Genomic DNA, 20,488 nt, shown 5'->3' with positions numbered 1-20,488 from the left:
TCTTATCTCGTGCGCAAGTAATGCTAGCTGAAGGTTTCAGCGCCATGGCACAATTGTATTCGTTGAGAAGTTACCAGTAACACAGTCCTGTATTAAAAATCTATCGATGTTTAATACAAGTTGTCAGTTTAGATTTTCTAAGTTTTATGGTAAAAACATTTCCTCAGTTTCTTTCTTGTCTCTTCTCGTTCCAGCATCCTTTGATTGCAGCCTTCGTTTGTATCATGTCTCGCTGCTTTTTTTCGAATGTAAAAAGGTATCAGTTTCAAGCTTTCCATCTCAGTCATTGCTTCACTAATCGAAGCCTCCTCATTCTTTGCTGTGCCTTGTCCTCCGACCCAAGCGCATTCGAGAATGGGTATGTATCCGTGTCGATGGTACTTGAATTACAGCTGCTGAAGGACGTTACGGGACTAAGCGCAATTCACCACAACGTCAATATTTGGATTCTCTTCTCAACATCTACTTGAAGCCTTACCTATAAAAGCGACTCAACTGGTATATGTCTCTCATCCTCATCATTCAGTCCCACTGCTCAATGCTCTATTACATTCCGACTTCAGTCTTCCTCAGTCCAGTTTCTTGCCGCTGAAGTTCGTAGGAGACACCTGAGTCCCTGAGTGCCATCTCCGACTCTGCAAGTATGAATGTCTCAAGCAATGGTACCTTCCAGAGGGAAGGAAAACTGGTGTTTGCAGCTCTGGTGCTAGCTGTGATATCTCTGATGTGTGCCCCAGTGAGAGCCTCTAGATTCATGGTATCCTTTGCATCTGCACCTGCTAATAGTTCTGCACCACCGTTTGCACCTCCTCCATTGTCTTTGGCAGTAAATCCAGCTGCATTGCCTCTCTTCGACTCTCCCCCTCCCTCCTCGTCACCGTCACCCTCAGATTCAGATAACTCAAAGCTTCCCAATGAAAGGAGATTGCCCAGCAGTGATTCAGCACCAGCAAAATGTGTTGATCCCTTCTCTGGGGCACCAATGCCTAGTGCACCATCTGATGCGATTCCGCTTGTTCCTTACGGTGGGTATACTCCCGTCGGTGCGCCATATGCTTATAGTGAACCCGGAGTGCCGGCTCTTGCGCCTGCACCCTCGCACGGCTCTGGAGCTGATGCCTCTTACAACAACCAGCCAGCACCGCAACCGGAATCTGGTGATGACGGCTCTATGGCGCATACCACTATGGTGAGTGCCGTGCAGGTAGGTATAGTGGGGGTTTAATGACAGTCCATTCTTTCATAGATGGTTCTGAATTTGCATCTGTTTGCTCACGCGCTTGCAGTTATTAGTATTAAATGTTTGAATTTCTGTTCATATTTCCACGGTTTCTTGTACGCCCGTGCGTCATTATCTTCATGTCAACCCTTGAAGGTGTTGAACAAAGAGGAATCAAGTAAACTGCAAATTCTTTGTCGTATTCTGTGTAGATTCTGCACTGTATAGCTTACCTTTTCAGCAGTTGCTGGATTTTAACGGGTATGTAAACAGTGGATTCTGAACTAGTCATTGTGGCCTTTGTTTGAGGGCATTGCAGTACAATCAATGCACGTATACGATCATTACAAGTACTGGGAATATCGAAGGAGCTGGTACACAAGCCGATGTGAACGTTGAGTTCTTCGACAAATACGGTGATTCTGTTCTCTTTGTAGGTCTTAAGAGCCAGAACCGCAACTTCAACCGCGGAGCGACAGACACATTCACTGTTGTGGGTAATTGCGTCCAAAATATATGCCGTATGCACTTATCTCATGACGACTCAGGCCCCCATCCGGGCTGGTTCGTGAACACCGTCACAGTTTCCCTACTGTATCAGACTCAAGTTTTCAATGTGTTCGAGTGGCTGGCCAAGGATGAGCCTCCTTACTCCCTCTCTCGAACCGTGAGTTCTTGCCCAGCGTGAGACGAGACATGCAGCTTTCATGCAACACTTCCTGAGACGATGGATCGGACTACGTTATGCCGCATCACGAATTAAATAGCGAGAATAAGTGGTCTGCCTAGTTGAAATGTTTTTTCAGTAGAAAAGTTTTGTCAATCAATATCACCTCAAAAATGTATGCAATAAAGATAAGACTTGATTCTCCGTTCGCCAGTTATATATGTTTCATGAATTTTGCTCCCGCCTGTTTGTACCCATGGAAGCCTCGGTCTCCCTTTTTCAACAATATATTCTAGAAAACAACTCTATTGAAAAACGCTTGGAGTGAGTCCACCTGGAAAAAACACACACAGCTTTAGGCATAATTATTTTAAAAAGTGAGTTCTGGGGATTTATGAAGTCTTTCTAATTAAGCAGGGTTTGTCCAATGGGCATGAACTTGTGTCACAATACCACGAACACTCTCAGTATTATTGAGACAATACGATTTTTCGAACACGGATAAATCCGCTCAGGTCAACTGTCGCTTCCAACCCAACATGTTGACGCGTTTTTTTACGGATGTGGTTGTTGCTTCATTCCCGATTCCGTAGGCCAAGGTATGAACTGCCCATAGATCTTCAAGCATTCATCGTATTTTTGTAGAGATCTGGCTCAGCAATGGACGAAAGGTTCCGGTCGACTACTTTCTTAACGATCCAGACTCAATCACGGAAACCATTGGATCGTGAAGATACAACGCAAGTGTAGTGAATGTATTGGAAAGTGAGTCCACGTCCATGTGTCTGTCTATGGCCAGCTGCTGCAGCCCCGTGTGCAATGGCAGAAGCTTACCAGCGGACTGCGCAAGAAGACCGATTCCAGGTATTGGTGGGGCCCTAGCGACACAAACACGCAGACAAGCAGTTGGGGTCAGCAGTTTCTCATCAATTTTATCCGCGAGCAGGGTTGTTGAGGGAGACGGAAAGTTTAGAAGATTCTCATGTCAACCTAGTTTCAGCAGCAATCAAGGAGACTATTGTTTGCAGAGGAGGGCACTTCGAGGGGTCTGGAGAAGGGATTTTACTCGTGGTTGTGATGTTAGAGGTGGTGGTATTCAGGTAGTAAGTTTGGAGCGAGAGCGAGCGATCAGGTGTTGTAGCGAAAACAAAGACGCCATGGCCAGTAGTAGGAAACTACCACACCTGCAAGGCATTCTGTTCAAGTATGGCAGCAAATCTAACCAGGTTGAACAACTATCTATCCAAGGATTGTTGTAGAACTCTTTGACTTAAATCCAGTAACCCTATTCTTGTTTGCCGAGAAGATGATGTGCTTTATCCTTTTGTATTCAGTTGTAGTTCATCAGAGATCTGTCTTTTCTTTCTGCTAGTTTTCTGAGAAGTGACTTGTGGCTGCGTGGATGAAGGTAGCATTCAAAACAGGAAACTATAAGCAGCAGGTTGTCTTCATTGGGGGACTTACGGATGGGTTCCTTGCAACAGAGTGCGTTCTCTTTCCCCGCTCGATGCCAGCAGAACCTCGTGGTTAAGAAAGTCTTTTAGTTTAACTTTGTGAAGAGTAATTTCAAGAAAATTTTGCATGATTTATCGTCCGATTGTGTCCCCCTGTCCTGCTCTTGTGCTGGGAGCATGTATTGGAGCTCTAGCCTTACACTATTCGCCATAGAATCCCTGAGAAGTTCGGGAATATTTTCTCATTGACTGCAGTTATGTCGAGCCACTTGCAAAAGCGCTGGAAGCCGAAAAATGGTCATTGGTGCAGCCACTTTTGACGTCTTCTTACACGGGGTTTGGGACCTCAAGTCTGAAGGAGGTACAGTAACTTCCTGTTACGAACTGAAGAACAAACTTATTCTGTGATCACGCATGGCTCTTTTTACGAATTCCTACGGATACTGTTGCGCAGATCTTAATTTAGATGCTGGAAGGAACATGAAATTGGGTTTCTAGGTTTTGACGGATTCGTACGTGTTGCATGTGCAGGACGCAGTAGAGATTGAACTGCTTCTCAACTACTTAATCGACCAGGAAGATTCCGAAGGGTTCATTCTTGTTGGTCATAGCACTGGTTGCCAGGTACTTTACTTGCGAATCTGCAAAGATTTCATGTCATCAGAGTGCTGAAGGAAATGTTCAAATCCTTCAGAGAGATTCTGCAAAGTTATGCATAGAACGAGCACGTGAGTCAGCAATTTATGTTTTAGTTGAAGAGATGATTTAAATTCATGGTGCACCAGGATATTGTTCATTACTTGCGGACTGGAGGGCATTGCACACGCGCAGTGAGGGGCGCTATTTTGCAAGTAAATTCCTTACTTCATCTAGCTGGTGTCGTATTGTGATCGCATCAAGTTTCGTCCCGTTTCAGTCCAGTGAAATTGTTCTAGTACAGGAACAGGTTAGGGGCATGTTGGTCTTTGGGTAGGCGAGTGCTCTCAACTTATCGTAATATTATCTATCCGGATGGTTGATCTGCCAGGCACCAGTCAGTGACAGAGAATTCCGAGCTACGTTACCCGAGACGCAGCCCATGCTTGAACTGGCTGAGCGAATGATCAAGGAAGGTAAAGGCGAAGAATTGATGCCCCGAGATGCCAGTCCAGAAGCACCAATTACAGCTAATAGGTAATAAATTTTCTACTGAGGAAGGTACAAGTTATGCTTTTGTAGAACAAAGTAGCATTGTTCTACAACCCAGCTACCACTGTTTTCAATTTTATTTTTTCGGTTTTATTGCAGGTTCCGATCACTATGTGCGTACATGGGCGATGATGATCTGTTCAGTTCAGACTTCACTGATGCGCAGCTGAAGGCGCTATTGGGGCACATGTCACGGGTACCTTGTCAGGTACGGTCAGCATTTTCACAGCTGTGGTTAAGTGTGGAACTCTCCGATTGAAGGTGAGAATATAGTTATGAGACACTGGACTTAACATCTTCAAACTGGGTCTCTCTTTTGTAAGGATTTACTGTTGTCTCCGTCGAGATTACGAAAGTGTGGTGCTGGATTTTGTATTTCCAGGTAATATTCTCTATGTCAGACGAGTATGTGCCGGACTACGTTGACAAAGCCAAGTTACTCAAGCGGTAAGTGTTGCAACATATTTTGCCTCGTCGTGTAATCTGCAACTGGAAGGTTTATCAAGGCTAATTTATCTTTTTTCCTTGCTGACTACAATTCATTTTCTAATGCTCTCCAATATCTGGCTAAATTAGCGTTGTAGGGAAGTATGGGCACGTACCCAGTCTTTTATCGTGCTAAATTATGATTCAGGATAGTTTCCGGAAACTGATGATAAGCTCAGTATAATCCCATTAGAAGACTTTGTGTTACTTGGTGAACTTTTTGCATTACCACCCTCTGCATACAGCAGACAGGTACGCATTGAAAACTGCTGGTGAGTTTGTTAAACCATTGCTACTTTTTGCTCGCTGCAGGCTTTGTGATGCTATGGGAGGAGCGGAGAGGGCGGCTATTCCATGGGGCAATCATAGTTTATCAAACCGCGTTGAGGAAACTGTGCGAACGATGATATCTTTCATCAAGAAAGGTGGACCCAAAGGTTGGGATGATCCTTGGGGTTGAGCCAAGTATGAGCGCAAATGCCTTCCCAAACCATGTAGTTCATGATCCAATGCAGCCAGTGTAAATTTTAAACCTTACAACATTGACTCACGTGTATTTGTTGTGAAGATATTAAGACCAAGATCTTCAAGGCTAATAAACCTATCCCGTAATATGCCATCGGGTTTCCGCATTCGCATTTAAATGTCAAATTTGATTTGTGAGTCTTGTACCTGGAGAAACTTGTTGAGTCAACAGAATGCTATGCTTAGATCCCAAGAAATATACAAGGTGATTTGTTCAATTTTCATATGGAGAGATGTTTATAAGTTAAGGCGCCAAATGGATTGTGTATTGTGGACAAACTCACTACTAAGAAATGTCAAGTGTTATCATGTTTCAAATGTAATAATTTATATAAATATTTTGTTACATGCTAGTAAGAATGACTGTTTGGATAACTGCATAATATTATTTATATATGTATATGTATGTTTTTTATTTTTATTTGTGTAAGAACCGTGAGACATCATAGGATTTCACATCACGATTTAATTATTGTGAAATTTATCGCCTATTGAATTTGAATTTGGGTTAGAATTATTAGGTCTTCTTTTATAAATCATCTATAGTTAATGATTGAATCAACTCATTAGATTTTGTCAAAGAAGACATATGTTTTATTACTATCACTTCAATTCTATAGAATTTTTGCAAAATGGAGTTTGATTCTTGAATACTTCAAAAAATACTAACAAATACTTCAAAAAATAAAATCATGTTTTGTTTGATTTTGCAGCTTTATGTATTCAAGTTTATTTGAAAATGGATGTGCATTTTTGTGCATCTGAAGTACTTTATTGCTTCACTCATAGCATCACATTGATGTAAATCCAACAGGAATCCTTCACTTGATCTTAATGATTTTATGATGCAAAAAGAAGAACAATCAGGATGAGAAAGTCGAAAGCAAAGAGGGATCAAAACGAAGCTCTGGGGATTGATGAAGTAAACTCAGTAATTGAAAATACATGCATAGTGGGTGTAACAACCACTCATCTTTGTTGCTGATGAAGCCACATTAGGGCACCAAAGGAACGGCTCAATTTCAACTGTTGCAGTATTGCAAAAAATCCTACTAAGATAGTTAGACGGGTGCATAGTAGAGGCAATGGCTGCCTCTGACGCTCTATTGGCATTCCGGTTCAGTATCAAGATACTAATATTAGCTGCACTAGGTTTAATAGGTACCATCTTCGAACCTGAAGATGGCATAGAGGCAGTTTTGGAATGAGCCCTAGGTGGATTTGAACAAAATCACTAGCGATGTAAGGCAAGCAATATGTCGGCCAGTTCACTGATTTAGGACAAGCTAACTATGTGGCATCCATAGTGAAAACTTACCTTGCAAGTTAAGATACATATCATACAAAGTCAATATGTTTTTGGAGGTCCTATAGAACTTTGCCACATAGATTCGAGATAGATAGTATATAAACAGGCAAGAGTGAGCCTTCTTTACTCTTGTCAATTCCTTTCTTGCTTCTAGTCTAGTTTCACGAGTCTTTAGATTTCCTTGTCTTTTGGCAATAACCATTCTAGTTTGTCATGTTTCTTTGAGAGAGCCTCACTTGTTTATTTGCTTTCATTAAGTTTTTGTCCTTCAAACCAAAATTTGGCATAGCATCTTCAAATACAAGGGCATAGCTGAGAAACTAAGAAACATGATAACACTTTTTCAAAAAGTGTGAATAGACCAAGGTGTATTTGCAACACAAGGAAACCCTTCACATTAGCCTACCCATGTTAAATTTGGCATAGGATTATATGGCTGATGTACCCTGTTATAGTCACTAGTCCTGTTACTAGGCATTCAGCCATAACATTGTGCCTCGCACTTTTTTGTACTACACCTTGGTGCTCTGTTCTTTAACTCTGGAGAGGACTTCAAGGTTAGGATAATTGCCTTCCAGGCAATGGACCCAGGTTTGACTCTTGGCAGACACAAGCTACTTCCCCACTTTTTTCAATTTTGAGTGATGCTGGAACAACTGTTGCTATTCAGTATTATCTCTGCTTGTTTTCAGTTTTGCTGCAATATCCTTTACTGAAAGCCAAACTTACATGCAATCACAGAAGCTAAATCTCATTCTTTACTTGCTTTTTCCATCTGCTCTTTGCAGTTATATTATCTCTTTGATTTTAGTCTTTAAAATACTGGTTTAGAATCTTCAGAACACGTTTTGGCTAGGAGTCTTACCTGTTGGAGTTGAAGTAGGTATTTCATAAGCTCCAAATGCTTTAGTGCTCTTAAGAATATAATAAAGTTGATCTTTTTAAATGAAATTGCTTCGCTGAAGTACTGTTAGCTGTCTTGTTAAAATGTTAAAAACATAAACTGATGTTGAACATGGGTGTTAACAATTGAAAGTAAATAAGAAAAAAAAAACGTCAAAGTGAAGATTTAATGTAACATCTAAACACATCATAAAATTTCATGTCAAAATATTAAAAAATACAACAACAGAAGTAACAATATATATATATATATATATATATATTTGTAAGCAAAGAATGGAAACTACTCAAATATAATTGATTATTTGTAAAACTTATGATTAATATAACTTAATTTTTATATTTTATGTTTTAAAACTTCATAAACCAATCCAACTTTTTGGAGTAAAATTTTAACCAATAATGTTTCTGTTAAAAATCAGTCATAAAATCAAATAAGCCAAATCAAAAATTAAATATTCAAGTTCTTGAATCAATTTTTTTCTTTGATAAGTTGGGTTCAAAATGTTTTTAGTTTCATGAATTCAAAGTTGGGACATTATCAAGTTCTGATTAAAAATAAACAATAAATTGAAAACACTCCATTCAGTACAAAAGTATGGACCTTATGGGTTGTTTAATGTTTCGTCTAGATTCACAATCTTTGCTAACACAATCCTTTAAAAAAGCTACAAAATAAAGAAATAAATAAAAAAAGATGATTTTATGACGAAATTTGAGCTTTATCAAAAACAATGAAAATCCATTCCAAGGAGATGGATCTGTGGTCAGAAGTTAAAAAATAATAGGTCATCATTAAAATACAAAATTAATGAACCGAAATAGCTTTAAAAATAAGTCTCAGAACATATAATGATAAATTGCATTATCATAAACAACTAATTTAAGATTATTAGAAATCTGATTGGTTGTAAGACTCAGTGTAAAATGCATTTTCTCCAATCTGTCTTAGCTGTGTCAATCACACCATGTACTAAGATTCTTATCCATTACGAAGTGGATGATGCACCACATTCCAATCACCACTTGAAGCAGTCTTCAGTAGACATGTGATTTATGACAGTTATGATCATAGACTGTAAATGAAATTAATGGTTATTAAGGTCAGTAATATGAGCTTTCATAATACGCATTAATCCACGCACTCTAAGGAGATGGATCTGTGGCTGGTTTACTCTGCAACAGTGCTGTAAGAATGATGGTATTTAAACGCTATGATAACAGTGGGTGCAAGTCATCCGATGATTTGCTTCTGTTAGAGATCATCTATAAATCCTGCACAAGATGATGCTACAGCATAGTAATCACAAATTATATCACACTCGTCATTGAACACTAACTTGACACTTCCGTCAGGACTAGTGAGGCAGGAGAGTGCTACTCATAATTTTGCATTTGAAATAGTAAATACAATGAATGTATAGGACAATCCGAGACAGTAACTGAAAGAACTTATTAAAACATAATATTCAAGTTGTAATCAGCAGAATTTGTGAAGAACATTTGCAACGAGCAACCAAAAAAATGACCTCCTTCCAATTCATAGCATGATGCTAGGTGCGTTGGCTACCAGCATGACGTAAAGCCCAATAAAGGCATGCATACCTCAAGAATGGAGGAACAGATCCACTAATCTTACATAATTAACCCAGGATTATAAATAAACCTAAGATGGGATCAGGTTTTCTTCGTGTCAACAGCTAATTAACTCAAGAAATATGCACATTTCCATTCTGTGTGCAGACAGGACCTTTCAGCTTCACTGGTCTTGTATGCCTCACTGCTTCAAAGCACGGAGGCATGGTTGCATTGAGATCGCGGGCGTTAGGAATGACTTCCCTCAAAAACTCTTGTGCCACGTCGCCATCATCGTCTGCACGAAACTCCTTGGCATACCACGTCAACCCCTGCACGGCACAGACAATTTGTACATAGAAACTTTACGTGGTTGAGAAACTTCAACAGAGAGAGGAGACACTACTCTACAATTAATATCCAATCCGACATTCAGCCTCATTAGGTAGGGTCTAAGAAAGCCACGTTGAACAATCAATAATACTGTTATACGTGATTGCAGTGAGCATGAATTTAAATATTTCCCAATTCATTGAAACAACACACGCACAATGGAAATCTTATTTTCTACCACCTAGCGAGAATTCAACTCTTGCACTAAAATTGGATCCTTCGAGTGCAGCATATGTAGACCTTGTTGGGGCAACTGAATATAGGATAAACTGCGGAGGAGACTGCTAATTACTTCCGCAATGTAGCTGACAATAGTGGTTGCTTTGACGTCATAAGAATTGCAAGATGTGTATTGCTCAAGACCATGGCAGGCAATCGTTGAGTTTCAACATCTACACCGCAGCCACAGCTTACGATAACGCTAAGATTTCTCTTTCGAAGACTATCCCACAACATGAATCTATTCAAAGAACGGGAAGTAGGGCACTTTGAGAAGTAGCAACTCACCTGCACTCCACCATTCCCATTACATTGAGTGACAACCGGAGCGTACACAATAGGATCCGCCGGAACGGTGACCCTCCTACTGTAACCTCCTGAACCAGTTCTCTGTTCTGGCGGAACCACTGGAGTCCTCTTCTCCTGAACCTGTTCATCTTTCTCCTCTTTTTTGTGCAAAAAACTACCAAAAATCTTTCTAAAAATCCCAGCCATTTCTCTATCGTACCCTACACGCTTTCAGTAGAGAACGGAATCCCTCTCCAAAACTTCTCTTTCGAAGACTCACAATGAAGAAAAAATCCCGAAAAGGAAAAAAGTATAACACACTCGCACTTAATTCTACGACTAAAACCAAGACAACGACTACACTCCAAAGTCTCTTACACAGACCATCAGATTCAAATCCGTCCCACACCACAACAAAAGGATTCACTGAAACACATTTTAATTCCCCGAAACACCACCGCAAAATGCCACACCCAATCCAAAACAATCCACAAAGTCCCAAAAAAAATTCTCACACAAAACAGACACCTAGTACCCAACATCGGCTTCACTCGAAACCCTAAATCCTACCCACAACACCCCCATCACCAGACCCCACGATCTCCGATTCTACAAAATCCGACATCCCCACCAGCCGCAAGCATCTTCGACCTCTCTGGCACAATTCTCGACCCCAAAACAAGGAAGTTCGTAAGCAAAGTCCCTCGCTACGAGAGCTCGTGATGGGAGGTCTACGCAGCGAAGCTTAGCAAAATCAGACAATTGCAGGGTGTGAAGCCCGGGGGACACGACAACAGATGGTTGGCATCTTCAGGCGCACCGGAAGGGGATCATGCTTGCGATTGGCGATACAGGAGAGACAGCCTCGCTCGCTCGCTCGCGTCTTGGGTTGTGGGCAACGGGATCCCGAGTGGGATTGGATTTGTTAGAGGGAGCTCCGAAAGAAACAAAATTCTCCTTGCTCATGTACAAATTATTTACAAAACATGAGAGAAAACCTGAGTCAGTTATTGAACACTTTTGAAACGTAGATTCAGTTGGGTTTCTTTTTTTTAGAGTGGGAAAGTGGTTGGACTCTGTAAGGAGGAGGAGGAGATCCATCTGCATAATCCATGGCGAGTAGCAATCCAAGCGATTTGAGTTTGTGGGTCCCATCTAGAAAGGTCTTGCAGGCGTCGGAGATGGCATCAGTGAAATCTTTCTTCGAGAGGGAGGATGGGCCCGTTGCTGTCAATCACTCGCGAGCGCGCCCCCACAAGGTCGCCTTTTGAACAGCCTGAGGCAATCAGACGACGGCCAACACTTGCGCATCATCGAAGCTCGAGTTCATGATGAGCTCGAGGAACATTCCAGAGGCGATCGAGTGCTGCTCAACGTAACTTCCCTCCTGCAAAGCGCTTCAGTTCTGCTCCTTGTGCCGCGACTTCGGTTTGAGGCAATATTTTTTGTGGCGGTGTTGAATGCGTGCAGCAACTTCGGTTTGGGCTTCATATGAGAAGGATTTTTACTGTGCGGCGTGGGCTAATCATGCTCCGTGGGCTCCACCCTCCTTGAACTGAACATTTTGCTGCTGAGGTTTTGTAGGTCCCATGGCTGCGGGAATCGAGCATCATTTTTACATCGATCTCTTTTTAATCCACGTTCTTTGACCTAGTGACTTGCAAGATATCTTCACATGATACTCGATGGACAGTGCGCTCTAGTTTTCAAATGATATACCGCAGCGGGATTTTGGTTTGCTCATGAGAATACTGTCAGATCTCTTTTGTTGATTGCAGTGCACGACGTCTCAACCCGAATGTGTTGTGAGCTTAATTAATAAGTCTCTGTCGACCAGACTCATCAGATATGGTTCTCAGATTGAGAAAGGCCCAAGGGAAGAATTCCAGGACCGTGGAGCATGCATAGTAAAGCAATAATTGCAATCCATGTAGTGGGTGAGCACCTGTTTCTATTTTCACGAGTTAAAGTGGCTGCCCAGTTTTACCTACAGTTGTAAGTAACAATCATAATCGAGAACAGAAAAGCCGAATGTTCTGAGGACAACCATTAATCCGTTCATGATCATAGCACGTGATTCATTGGGTGTGATCTAAGTCACCGTCACAAATGCATATGATTTCAACAGAAAGGATGTACAGGAGAAGAGGCCACACGAGAGCATCAACTTGTCTAGTTTATAATCAATGCATTCTTCACAACTCACAAAAAAACACGAACACTGGTTGCTTCGTGGTCATGCAGCTCTGGACTAGCAGAAACCTGAAGATATAAATATTCATTTCCACTTGCAGAAACAGTTGGCACCAAGGAAAGCTTCCCCTTGCAGGATAAACAGCAAATTCTTGGTGGGTGTAGAGTTATCATCTGCAGCGAATGCTTCTCTTCCATTCTTCTGTACATCGTTGATACTATGCTTAGCATTTTAGAAGTGCGAAGACGTGGCTGATGATGGCAGCCTTCCAGTGGCTCATTCAAGACGCCCTTGCGAAACTTGTGTTGAACCTTTATTGGTTGACAGTCCTCAACTTCATCTGAAGTGGAGGGCAGGCTGGACGACATTCGTTCACTGCAGATGATAACTCCCCACTCACGAAGAACGCAGCATGTAAATCCAGAATTTATATGAAATGGAAGGATAGTTGAATAGTTACTTGGCATCTGTAGACATGCAGCGGAAGTTATAGACATGACTTGCAAGCTCTGTGCGTACCAAGGATGATACTAATGGAAGTACATCTGCTGGCATGACGAAATACTCAGATCACCTTACAATGTGAGCATAAGAGAAGGTAATTCATGCATACTAAGTCACTTCTGCAAGATATATTTAAGAGCTATGTTGCACACGAGGTTTATAGAAGCCAATTTGTGAAGTTCCAAAGGTAATTTCCCTTACTAACACCGCTTCGGTTACTTTAACTATATGCCCAGCTTGCCTGCATCTAAAAGGTGGCCAACAGAAGTGCAAGACTACACCATAAAGCGAAATCTGATATTCACCCACTGAAAGTTTTGTGCGTAGAAACAACTCTCTTGATCCTCAACGGGCTTTCAAAGATACATCCAAGGACATCAATAGGGTGACCAAAAATTTCTAAGGGTGGGAGAGGTAGCAGATCCAAAAATAAATTCCTTTTATCATATATTAGCTATACAGTCCACTCAACCAATGCGAGTTCCAAGAGCAACTTCCCATGACGACATACCTGTAATTATTTCTCCAACTTCCTTGAATTTGTGCCAATTCTAAGGCTCAATAATTGTCCGTCCAGGTTGCAAACTCAAGATTAATAGCATCAGAAAGGTCTGCTTTCATCTTCAAATTACCAATACAATTGTGATAAAATACCACGATCTGGAGATTCAAAGATTACTTTAGTCAAGAGAACCATGGAACAGCGTAATGGAGCATGACAGCTGCTCCAGCCTACATCCAGTACATGCATCCAGCACCTTACTACATCAGGAAAAGGCTAGTGGGGATCGAACCCACATCCGAGTGACGAGCTGTCCATCTGCAGCCCTAGCCTTGCACGTATTTCTGTCTTAAGTATTGAAAAACCATACGACAAAGTAAAAAGTTGGAAGAAAATACTTTGCAAAGATAAAACGGACCAAAGAGAACGATCGTAGACATACCTGTATTCCAAGTAGAATAATCAAAATGATTTCAGTAACAGAAGCTACAAAACTTGAAAGCTGAAGCACTCCTACACAATGAGGTATGTGTAAACCCCGACATTACTGTTGAAAACTGAATAAAGCATGCAGATAACAAAAGCCATATTCCTAGACATACTGCAGCTAGAAGAAGCGCTCTAAGATTCTATTGATACAATCAATTTATCTGCTTGGAGGAGAGTGAACAATTTATCCACAAATAACTAAAAATGAAAAAAGGGAGCGGGGGGTTGTTTCAATCAACCGAAATGACCCATCATGCTATAGACAGCAATCTGATACGATTACTGATCGAATTGGAAAGAAACGATCAAAATTGAAGATCCAAAAAAGATCGGTAATAACCTAGTTAACTTTACAGCCAATGAAAGTAAAACAAAAAACAAAAAACAAAAAACAGAAGACAAACAAGAAAATGAGAAAACGAGAAATACAGAACGGAGCAGAACTCAAACCGTAAAACCCAACAAATGTAACGCTACCATCAGTTCAAACCGTTCACTACTTGAGCATGTTGTTAAATGTAAAACCAAACGATTCGTTTAACAGCAAAAATACAATTAAAAGGAATAATTAGTCTCCATAACTTTTCAGTCATGAAATTACTTGACTGAAAACATGGCAATAAACCACTTTGGATCTTTATACATTAAATTTGATAAGAAAAAATAATCTTTAAAGCTTCTTTGTGAAACCTGGTCGATCGGGCCTGGAACTTATCTCATGGTAATCCCATGTCCACCAACATTGTCAACAGAGATCCGTCAATTACTAGAACAATAAGTAGTGCATGGCGTACGCTAGAGTTGATGGATAAAAACGATAAATATTAGAGATTTTCAGAGTCACAGAGATTCAAATTATGGGCATCGGTTATGAAATGACCAAACTTTTTCACCACTAATTTCAACTCTTGTTTTTTGTATTTGCTATCAAACTGTGGTAATATCCCGTTCGAAACTTGAATTCCTCAAAGAAACTAGACCAACAAGCTTGCAACATTATTAAGATAAAAAGGTTAAACTATCACAATTTGCAAAGAACTGGAGAAAAGAAAAAAAGAAAAAAAGAAAAAGTCAAAAGAACAAAATCCGCAACAGAACATTTACAGTAAGCACAATGTTTAGTACTTAAATCTCCCTTCTCACAAATAACCTCTGTTGCCCAATGTAGCACAAACATAATCATCCTAATTGAAAACAACTGAAACTCTTGTATACACTGAACAGTGATCACAGACATGTAGATAATCCAGACATGAAACATCACAGACAAAAAAATTGTTATTGCTGAATTTGTATTCAACATCCAAAATAAAACATCCAAGATTTAATATTCATTCAAAACTCCGATGCCTCTCTCAGACGTGAACCAAACTCGCAACTTTGAACGAAAAGAGGACAATCATTCGAGCATATTTAATTAGGAGGTCTCACAATTGGTCAGTAAAAGAATAGCGCACCTTAAAGAGCAAGAAAGTGAAGACACCAATGCTTACCTTTTAGGTTATGGTTGGAAGGCATGTACATATTTCCTACGGGAGGGGCGCGAGGAGCAGAAGATGTTGGAAGTTGAGGACTTTGATATGACCCATATCCGTAATGACCACCAGCTACCTGCAGCGCTGCTTGCTGAGAAATATACAGTAGATGAGAGAAGTCAGATTTTAAATATACATGTGTTGGACATAGTATTAGGCGAATGCAACGTCAAGTACTTCGGTACAAACTGCAGGTCCGCCAAGATCAACACAGTTATCCCGAATAATACGAACGGCCTCACTCATTAGATGTAATGTAATTAATTAAAATAGACAGTTAAGCATGCAAATTACAGGACCTACACTAAATCGTCATGCGCAATATAAAATTCGTTTTAAATACCTGCTGCGAGGCTGCTGAGTTGGCTGCCGAGCAATAAAGAACCCCATTCATCGAAGAATATGTAGGTTGCCCACCAAGGCCAGTTGGTTGACCTCCATATTGGGACACAGCCAATTGTGAACTGTAAGATCCCATTCCAAGGGATGTTTGTGGGTGACCGGAGTTAAAAGAACCATTTAACGATGAATTCGTTAACTGTCCTAGAGGAGATAATGATGAATTCAATGTATAGTTGAGGGGCGAGTTCAATGTGCTCTTCAGGTTGCTAAGACCTTGATTATGATTATTGAGACCCATGTGACTTCCTTGACTCATTCCTTGATTCACGCCCTGGTTGAGCGGAATTCCAGTAGTTAATGAACCAGTATTCATGGATCCGTACGACATATTTTGTTCGTTTGAGAGGGACGGAGGAGTTGATATCTGCACACAAGAAAAGCCAGCAGAAGGTTCTCACAACAACTACTCTCAGTACCACTTCGTAAAAACATGTGATCAAATGAACACCACATCAGCTTTAAAATACAAACTGGTCCCCGACCATAAGAATAAACGCATTTTCAGATGGACAAGATGATTGATGTAGATTACCTGCTGCCTGCCTAGTATTAAATCATTGTCGCTTTTACCGGGAGGGCCTTGCCTCCCCTGCCCCTGTTTCTGATTCTCAGAGGCAAGCTTACAGTACATTTGAATACCATCTAAAGTCTTGATTGGCTCCAACAATGCCCTCTTTGTAGCTTCAACTGTCTTGTAAATAAACAAAGCGAAACCTCGTGAGCGTCCAGTGAATTTGTCGAATCCTAAGGGACCCTCTCCAATTTCTCCATATCCTGCGAAAAAAGCCAGCAGCCTGTCCGCAGAAAGATCAAGGGATATGTTGCCCACGTAAATTTTTCTCGTTGAAACTTCTTGATTAGGATTTATTTGCAACGCCCCAGTTGATGCCAACTGACAATCTGTCATCCGTCCATCAATCCGCTTGCTAGGTTCCTTCAGTGATCGTTGAGCACCGTCCATGTGTATGAATGTCACAAATCCAAAGCCTCTACTCTTTCCAGTACCCTTGTCCATAACAACCGCCCCCTCCTCCACTTCTCCAAATTGTGAGAATACTGTCTTCAAGGTTTCTGTCGTTGAGTCCCAACCAAGGCCCCTTACAAAAATCTTCCGATGACCAGGAACTTTGTCAGCCACCTTGCGAATTTCCTGAAGAACATCTGCAAAAGTCAAACAGCGACACCCATCGAGAACATGTGAATAAGTTGAACAGTACATGAAAATATATAAACCCATCACTGTATCTCTCGCGTTGAAAAACCACATCCAAAATGAGCTTTAGGACGATAGATAACTCGACGAGGAATAACCTGTATGAACAAGAGCAGCATTTTCCAATAAATCCATCAATCGATCCTTCGTAAATGACTCCAAAAGCTTCTTGACATCCTCCTTAGTGATCACGAAAGAAGGAACAGACACTGTTGGTCCCCCAACTACAGCAGTGTTGTCTTCTTTCGCATTCGTGGCTGGTGGATCTTCCAACTTCCTCTTCTTCTGGTCCATACTGACTTAGATGATTCCTCCTGACTGCAAAGCAGATTAATAACCACTCAAAAAACCAATTTAGGAGAATGATAGTACATGAAGCACACTAAATACAAATGGGCGGATTCGTAGCAGAAATTACACGATTAATACAGTTCCTTAACTCTGAATTGCGAATCCGAGCATATACGTGTTAAGCTAACTATGATGCAACTTAGATTAATTTCACCCTACGCTGCCTTCGACAGGCCAAACCCAGACTCACATCTCAACAGAGCTAAAAGTGCTCACCAATCCTCAACAGCAACCACCAATCCTTCTAGATTCCTAACATGGGGAAGCGCTTCTCCGGACGTCACCGCATGAGTTTCAACCATACCCAACCAAAAACCAGGAACACGCAATGCGAGCCACAAACACACGACCAAAAAAAAAAAAAAAAAAAAAAAAAAAAACCAACAACGCACCGACCTACAAGACCCTTTCCTCGAAAATCCTAGCGCACATAACAGCAACAACCAGAGCTAGCAACACCGAAACATAAACATAAACCTCAACCACAAACCCCCACCGTCAAAATTGAAAATGGCTATCTATAAAACCACCCAGGATTCAGGGCCAAAACTCATGAAAAATAGGTGTCGACACACTCATTGTCTTATAAGAGACATGCGAAAGGGGACAGAGAACGTGCCTCCGAGGAGAGTCAGGAGCAAGATGCAAGTCGTGATTTGGAACAGCAATTACGAGAAGGAGGAGGACGAGGAGTTCGTCCCTGTGAAGATAGCGGGAGAGAGAGAGGGTGAGAGAGTGAGAAGCAAAAGCTTACATGAAGGAAAGGAAAAAAGCAGGATTAGGGTTTCTGTGGACTCAAGCTCGACACCGACGCTGGGGGTTTGGGCTCAGTTTCTAGGTTCGGACATGAGGCTCGGTACAAGGGTCGGGCTTGGGTCCTCTTCCTAATTCCGCGTGGTCGTTTCATGCTCTTTGGGGTTTCGATGTGGGAACATGAAGAATTAAATTCTTTAGCAACCCCCTTCACGGGTTTGTATAGAAAATGTGATTGGTTATTATTTTAATTTTTAAATTTTTAAATTTTTAAAATTTTAAGGAAGATATTTAATTTTCTTATTATTTTTATAAAAAGAATTCTTTATAGTTATTTGATAATAAAATTGAAGACAAAGAAAAAAATAAAATTGACATGAAATACTATATGATTTTGGTAAGTTGTGAAATAATTCTATTTTATTTGAAATTAAATTTAATTAAATTATAAAATTTATTATAAATGGCAATGAAAGAAAGAAGAAAACAAATTGATGAATTTTAATGTTGTTGATAAAATGAAGTTAGTTTATCTGATTTTTAAATAGACAAAGATAATATATTTTTTCTTTCCTCAAAATTTCTTTTATTTCAAATATTCACCTTTTTGTAACAGAAGCTATAGATTATTACACATTGTATGATAAAAATAAATAAAATAAATACAAGATAAAAGAAATTATGAATAATGTATTTATTTTTAGTTTTTGGAATTTTCATAATAAAATTATATTCTTCAAAAAATTATGATTTTTCATTTAAAATTTGAAAATATCTTTAATATTTAAAATATAAATATATATATTCTTTAATAATTTTATCAATTTTAAAATTATTTATTTTATTTTTTTGATTTAATTTTGTTTTAATTATTAATATATTATGTTATTTTGCTATTGGATAAGTATTTATTATCTATTTTGAAGCTTTATTATAAAATATACAATCAAACAAATCTATTTCTTTGTTGTATTTTTGTTGTGATTATCCTAAATTAAGAAAACAAAGCCTATGTATGTAGAATCATAGATGGTTGTTTACTCTCTTTTGGAGATGTTAACTATAAAACTATCCTTTTAGATGTAGTAGCTAATGGTCATAATATCTTTAATGAAATTCAATATTATTAGATATTTTTTTAATGGAATCATTTTATCATGGTTAAAAAAAATATAACATTCATATATATTGGATTTTTATAGTCTTGACTATTTTTAAAATATAATTAAGAGTTTTATAAACCGAGTAAAAAGTCATAAAGCCTAGTGCAACCAAGTCCTTATTTATAAGCATGAGAGCTTTTATGTATGTTACAAAAAAAAAAAAAAAAAAAAAAAAAACACATTTTTGTATTCATGCCACATTCATTTCTAATATTTAAAAGTCTTCAATTAGCATTTCAAGCCATCTTCTAAATAATGTTTTTTGAGAGCTTTTAGATATTTTTATTGTTTATTATTCTTATGGATATCTAGCAAGAAGATTTTAAGAATATTCTTAAAATATTCTATCAAGTTCTAATAAATTTTAAAATATTTTAAAAAGATTCTTAGAAAGTTCTAGAAGGATTTTAAAATATTCCAACAGCTTTTTAAAAGTAAAAATAAATAAATAAAGTTATTTAAAAAGCTTTTTAAAGCTACTTTGTCTTCAAGAAATATAGAAACTTCTTAAGAAGCTTCTGAGAATTACTTCCTTAATATGATGAAAACTTTTTAAAAAGCTTTTTAAAGTTGCTTTGTCTTTAAGGAATATGAGAACTTCTTGAGAAACTTCTTAATACCTAATATATATTAGAGTTGAAGCTAAGAAGATCTTTACTCTTGACAATACATCTCTTGGAGCTCCAACTCACTTTTCTTAGTATTGATCTTGTACTCATCTCAATTACTTAAGTTCTTGCTAATTTTCTTATTGAAATTCTTTTGTTCAACTTCTTATTTAGTCTTATGTACAAGATAGCCGTGCTAGTTTGTTAAGGCTGTCTTTTTATCAATATTAAAGCTTGATCTTTCTTGATAGAGGGTGGATTATCCCTCGTCTTGAAGTCATCTAAGTACTTTAAAGGTTATGGAGTATCTTCTTTTAAACTAGTATTGTTAAGAAACTCCCTTTTATCTTTCAAGATGGTTGGACGTGAAGATGTTAGTATAATTGAATCTCCTTAGTCCAAGTTAGATATTATTTATAAATATATTAAACACTTTATCTTTTAAAACTGCTAAAATTAAAGAAATTTATGTAAGATTTTATTGTGATACAAGACCTAGAGCAATTCAATCTATAATACAATCACTTTTTCAAGCTTCTATATCTAAA

At 39.1% G+C, this 20,488-nt stretch overlaps 4 protein-coding genes across 10 annotated transcripts; 2 read left to right on the top strand and 2 right to left on the bottom strand.

The window, feature by feature from the left end:
* The first annotated feature begins 491 nt into the window (after positions 1-491).
* Positions 492-2,094, top strand: LOC141044393 (uncharacterized). 2 transcript variants are annotated; one of them, XM_073533345.2, is made up of 2 exons: positions 492-1,204; positions 1,539-2,094. In XM_073533345.2, exons 1-2 carry the CDS (start codon positions 644-646, stop codon positions 1,905-1,907), a joined length of 930 nt encoding a protein of 309 aa, XP_073389446.1. In that variant the 5' UTR covers positions 492-643; the 3' UTR covers positions 1,908-2,094. The 2 variants fall into 2 exon arrangements, with proteins under 2 accessions (XP_073389446.1, XP_024373227.1); XM_024517459.3 differs by having other exon boundaries at positions 498-1,189.
* Positions 2,095-2,541: 447 nt separating this feature from the next.
* On the top strand, positions 2,542-5,646 carry LOC112281201 (UPF0613 protein PB24D3.06c). Of its 3 annotated transcripts, none has more exons than XM_024517456.3 (10): positions 2,542-2,750; positions 2,987-3,112; positions 3,295-3,371; positions 3,596-3,701; positions 3,872-3,964; positions 4,126-4,191; positions 4,368-4,513; positions 4,628-4,736; positions 4,911-4,975; positions 5,327-5,646. In XM_024517456.3, the coding sequence occupies exons 1-10, from the start codon at positions 2,640-2,642 to the stop codon at positions 5,472-5,474; spliced, it is 1,047 nt and encodes a 348-aa protein (XP_024373224.1). In that variant the 5' UTR covers positions 2,542-2,639; the 3' UTR covers positions 5,475-5,646. The 3 variants fall into 3 exon arrangements, 2 of the variants coding, with proteins under 2 accessions (XP_024373224.1, XP_090105639.1); XR_016502498.1 differs by having other exon boundaries at positions 2,556-2,797; positions 4,628-4,789; XM_090249513.1 differs by having other exon boundaries at positions 2,561-2,797.
* A 3,548-nt stretch (positions 5,647-9,194) lies between these two features.
* On the bottom strand, positions 9,195-11,678 carry LOC141045271 (uncharacterized). Its single transcript, XM_073533136.2, has 2 exons — positions 10,227-11,678; positions 9,195-9,658 (listed from the first exon to the last, which is right to left on the bottom strand). Exons 1-2 carry the CDS (start codon positions 10,431-10,433, stop codon positions 9,461-9,463), a joined length of 405 nt encoding a protein of 134 aa, XP_073389237.1. The 5' UTR covers positions 10,434-11,678; the 3' UTR covers positions 9,195-9,460.
* A 636-nt stretch (positions 11,679-12,314) lies between these two features.
* LOC112281912 (uncharacterized) lies at positions 12,315-18,150 on the bottom strand. Of its 4 annotated transcripts, none has more exons than XM_073533135.2 (8): positions 18,032-18,150; positions 17,164-17,379; positions 16,385-17,013; positions 15,794-16,216; positions 15,409-15,541; positions 13,869-13,939; positions 13,436-13,584; positions 12,315-12,887 (listed from the first exon to the last, which is right to left on the bottom strand). In XM_073533135.2, exons 2-7 carry the CDS (start codon positions 17,357-17,359, stop codon positions 13,483-13,485), a joined length of 1,554 nt encoding a protein of 517 aa, XP_073389236.1. In that variant the 5' UTR covers positions 17,360-17,379; positions 18,032-18,150; the 3' UTR covers positions 12,315-12,887; positions 13,436-13,482. The 4 variants fall into 4 exon arrangements, 3 of the variants coding, with proteins under 3 accessions (XP_073389236.1, XP_090105638.1, XP_090105637.1); XM_090249512.1 differs by lacking the exon at positions 18,032-18,150 and adding an exon at positions 17,633-18,000 and having other exon boundaries at positions 17,164-17,383; XM_090249511.1 differs by lacking the exon at positions 18,032-18,150 and having other exon boundaries at positions 17,164-18,000.
* Positions 18,151-20,488: the final 2,338 nt, after the last annotated feature.

The sequence above is a fragment of the Physcomitrium patens genome, chromosome 4, assembly GCF_059467195.1.
Source record: "Physcomitrium patens ecotype Gransden chromosome 4, ASM5946719v1, whole genome shotgun sequence".
Lineage (NCBI taxonomy): Eukaryota > Viridiplantae > Streptophyta > Bryopsida > Funariales > Funariaceae > Physcomitrium > Physcomitrium patens.
This window is presented reverse-complemented; position numbering and strand designations above follow the sequence as displayed.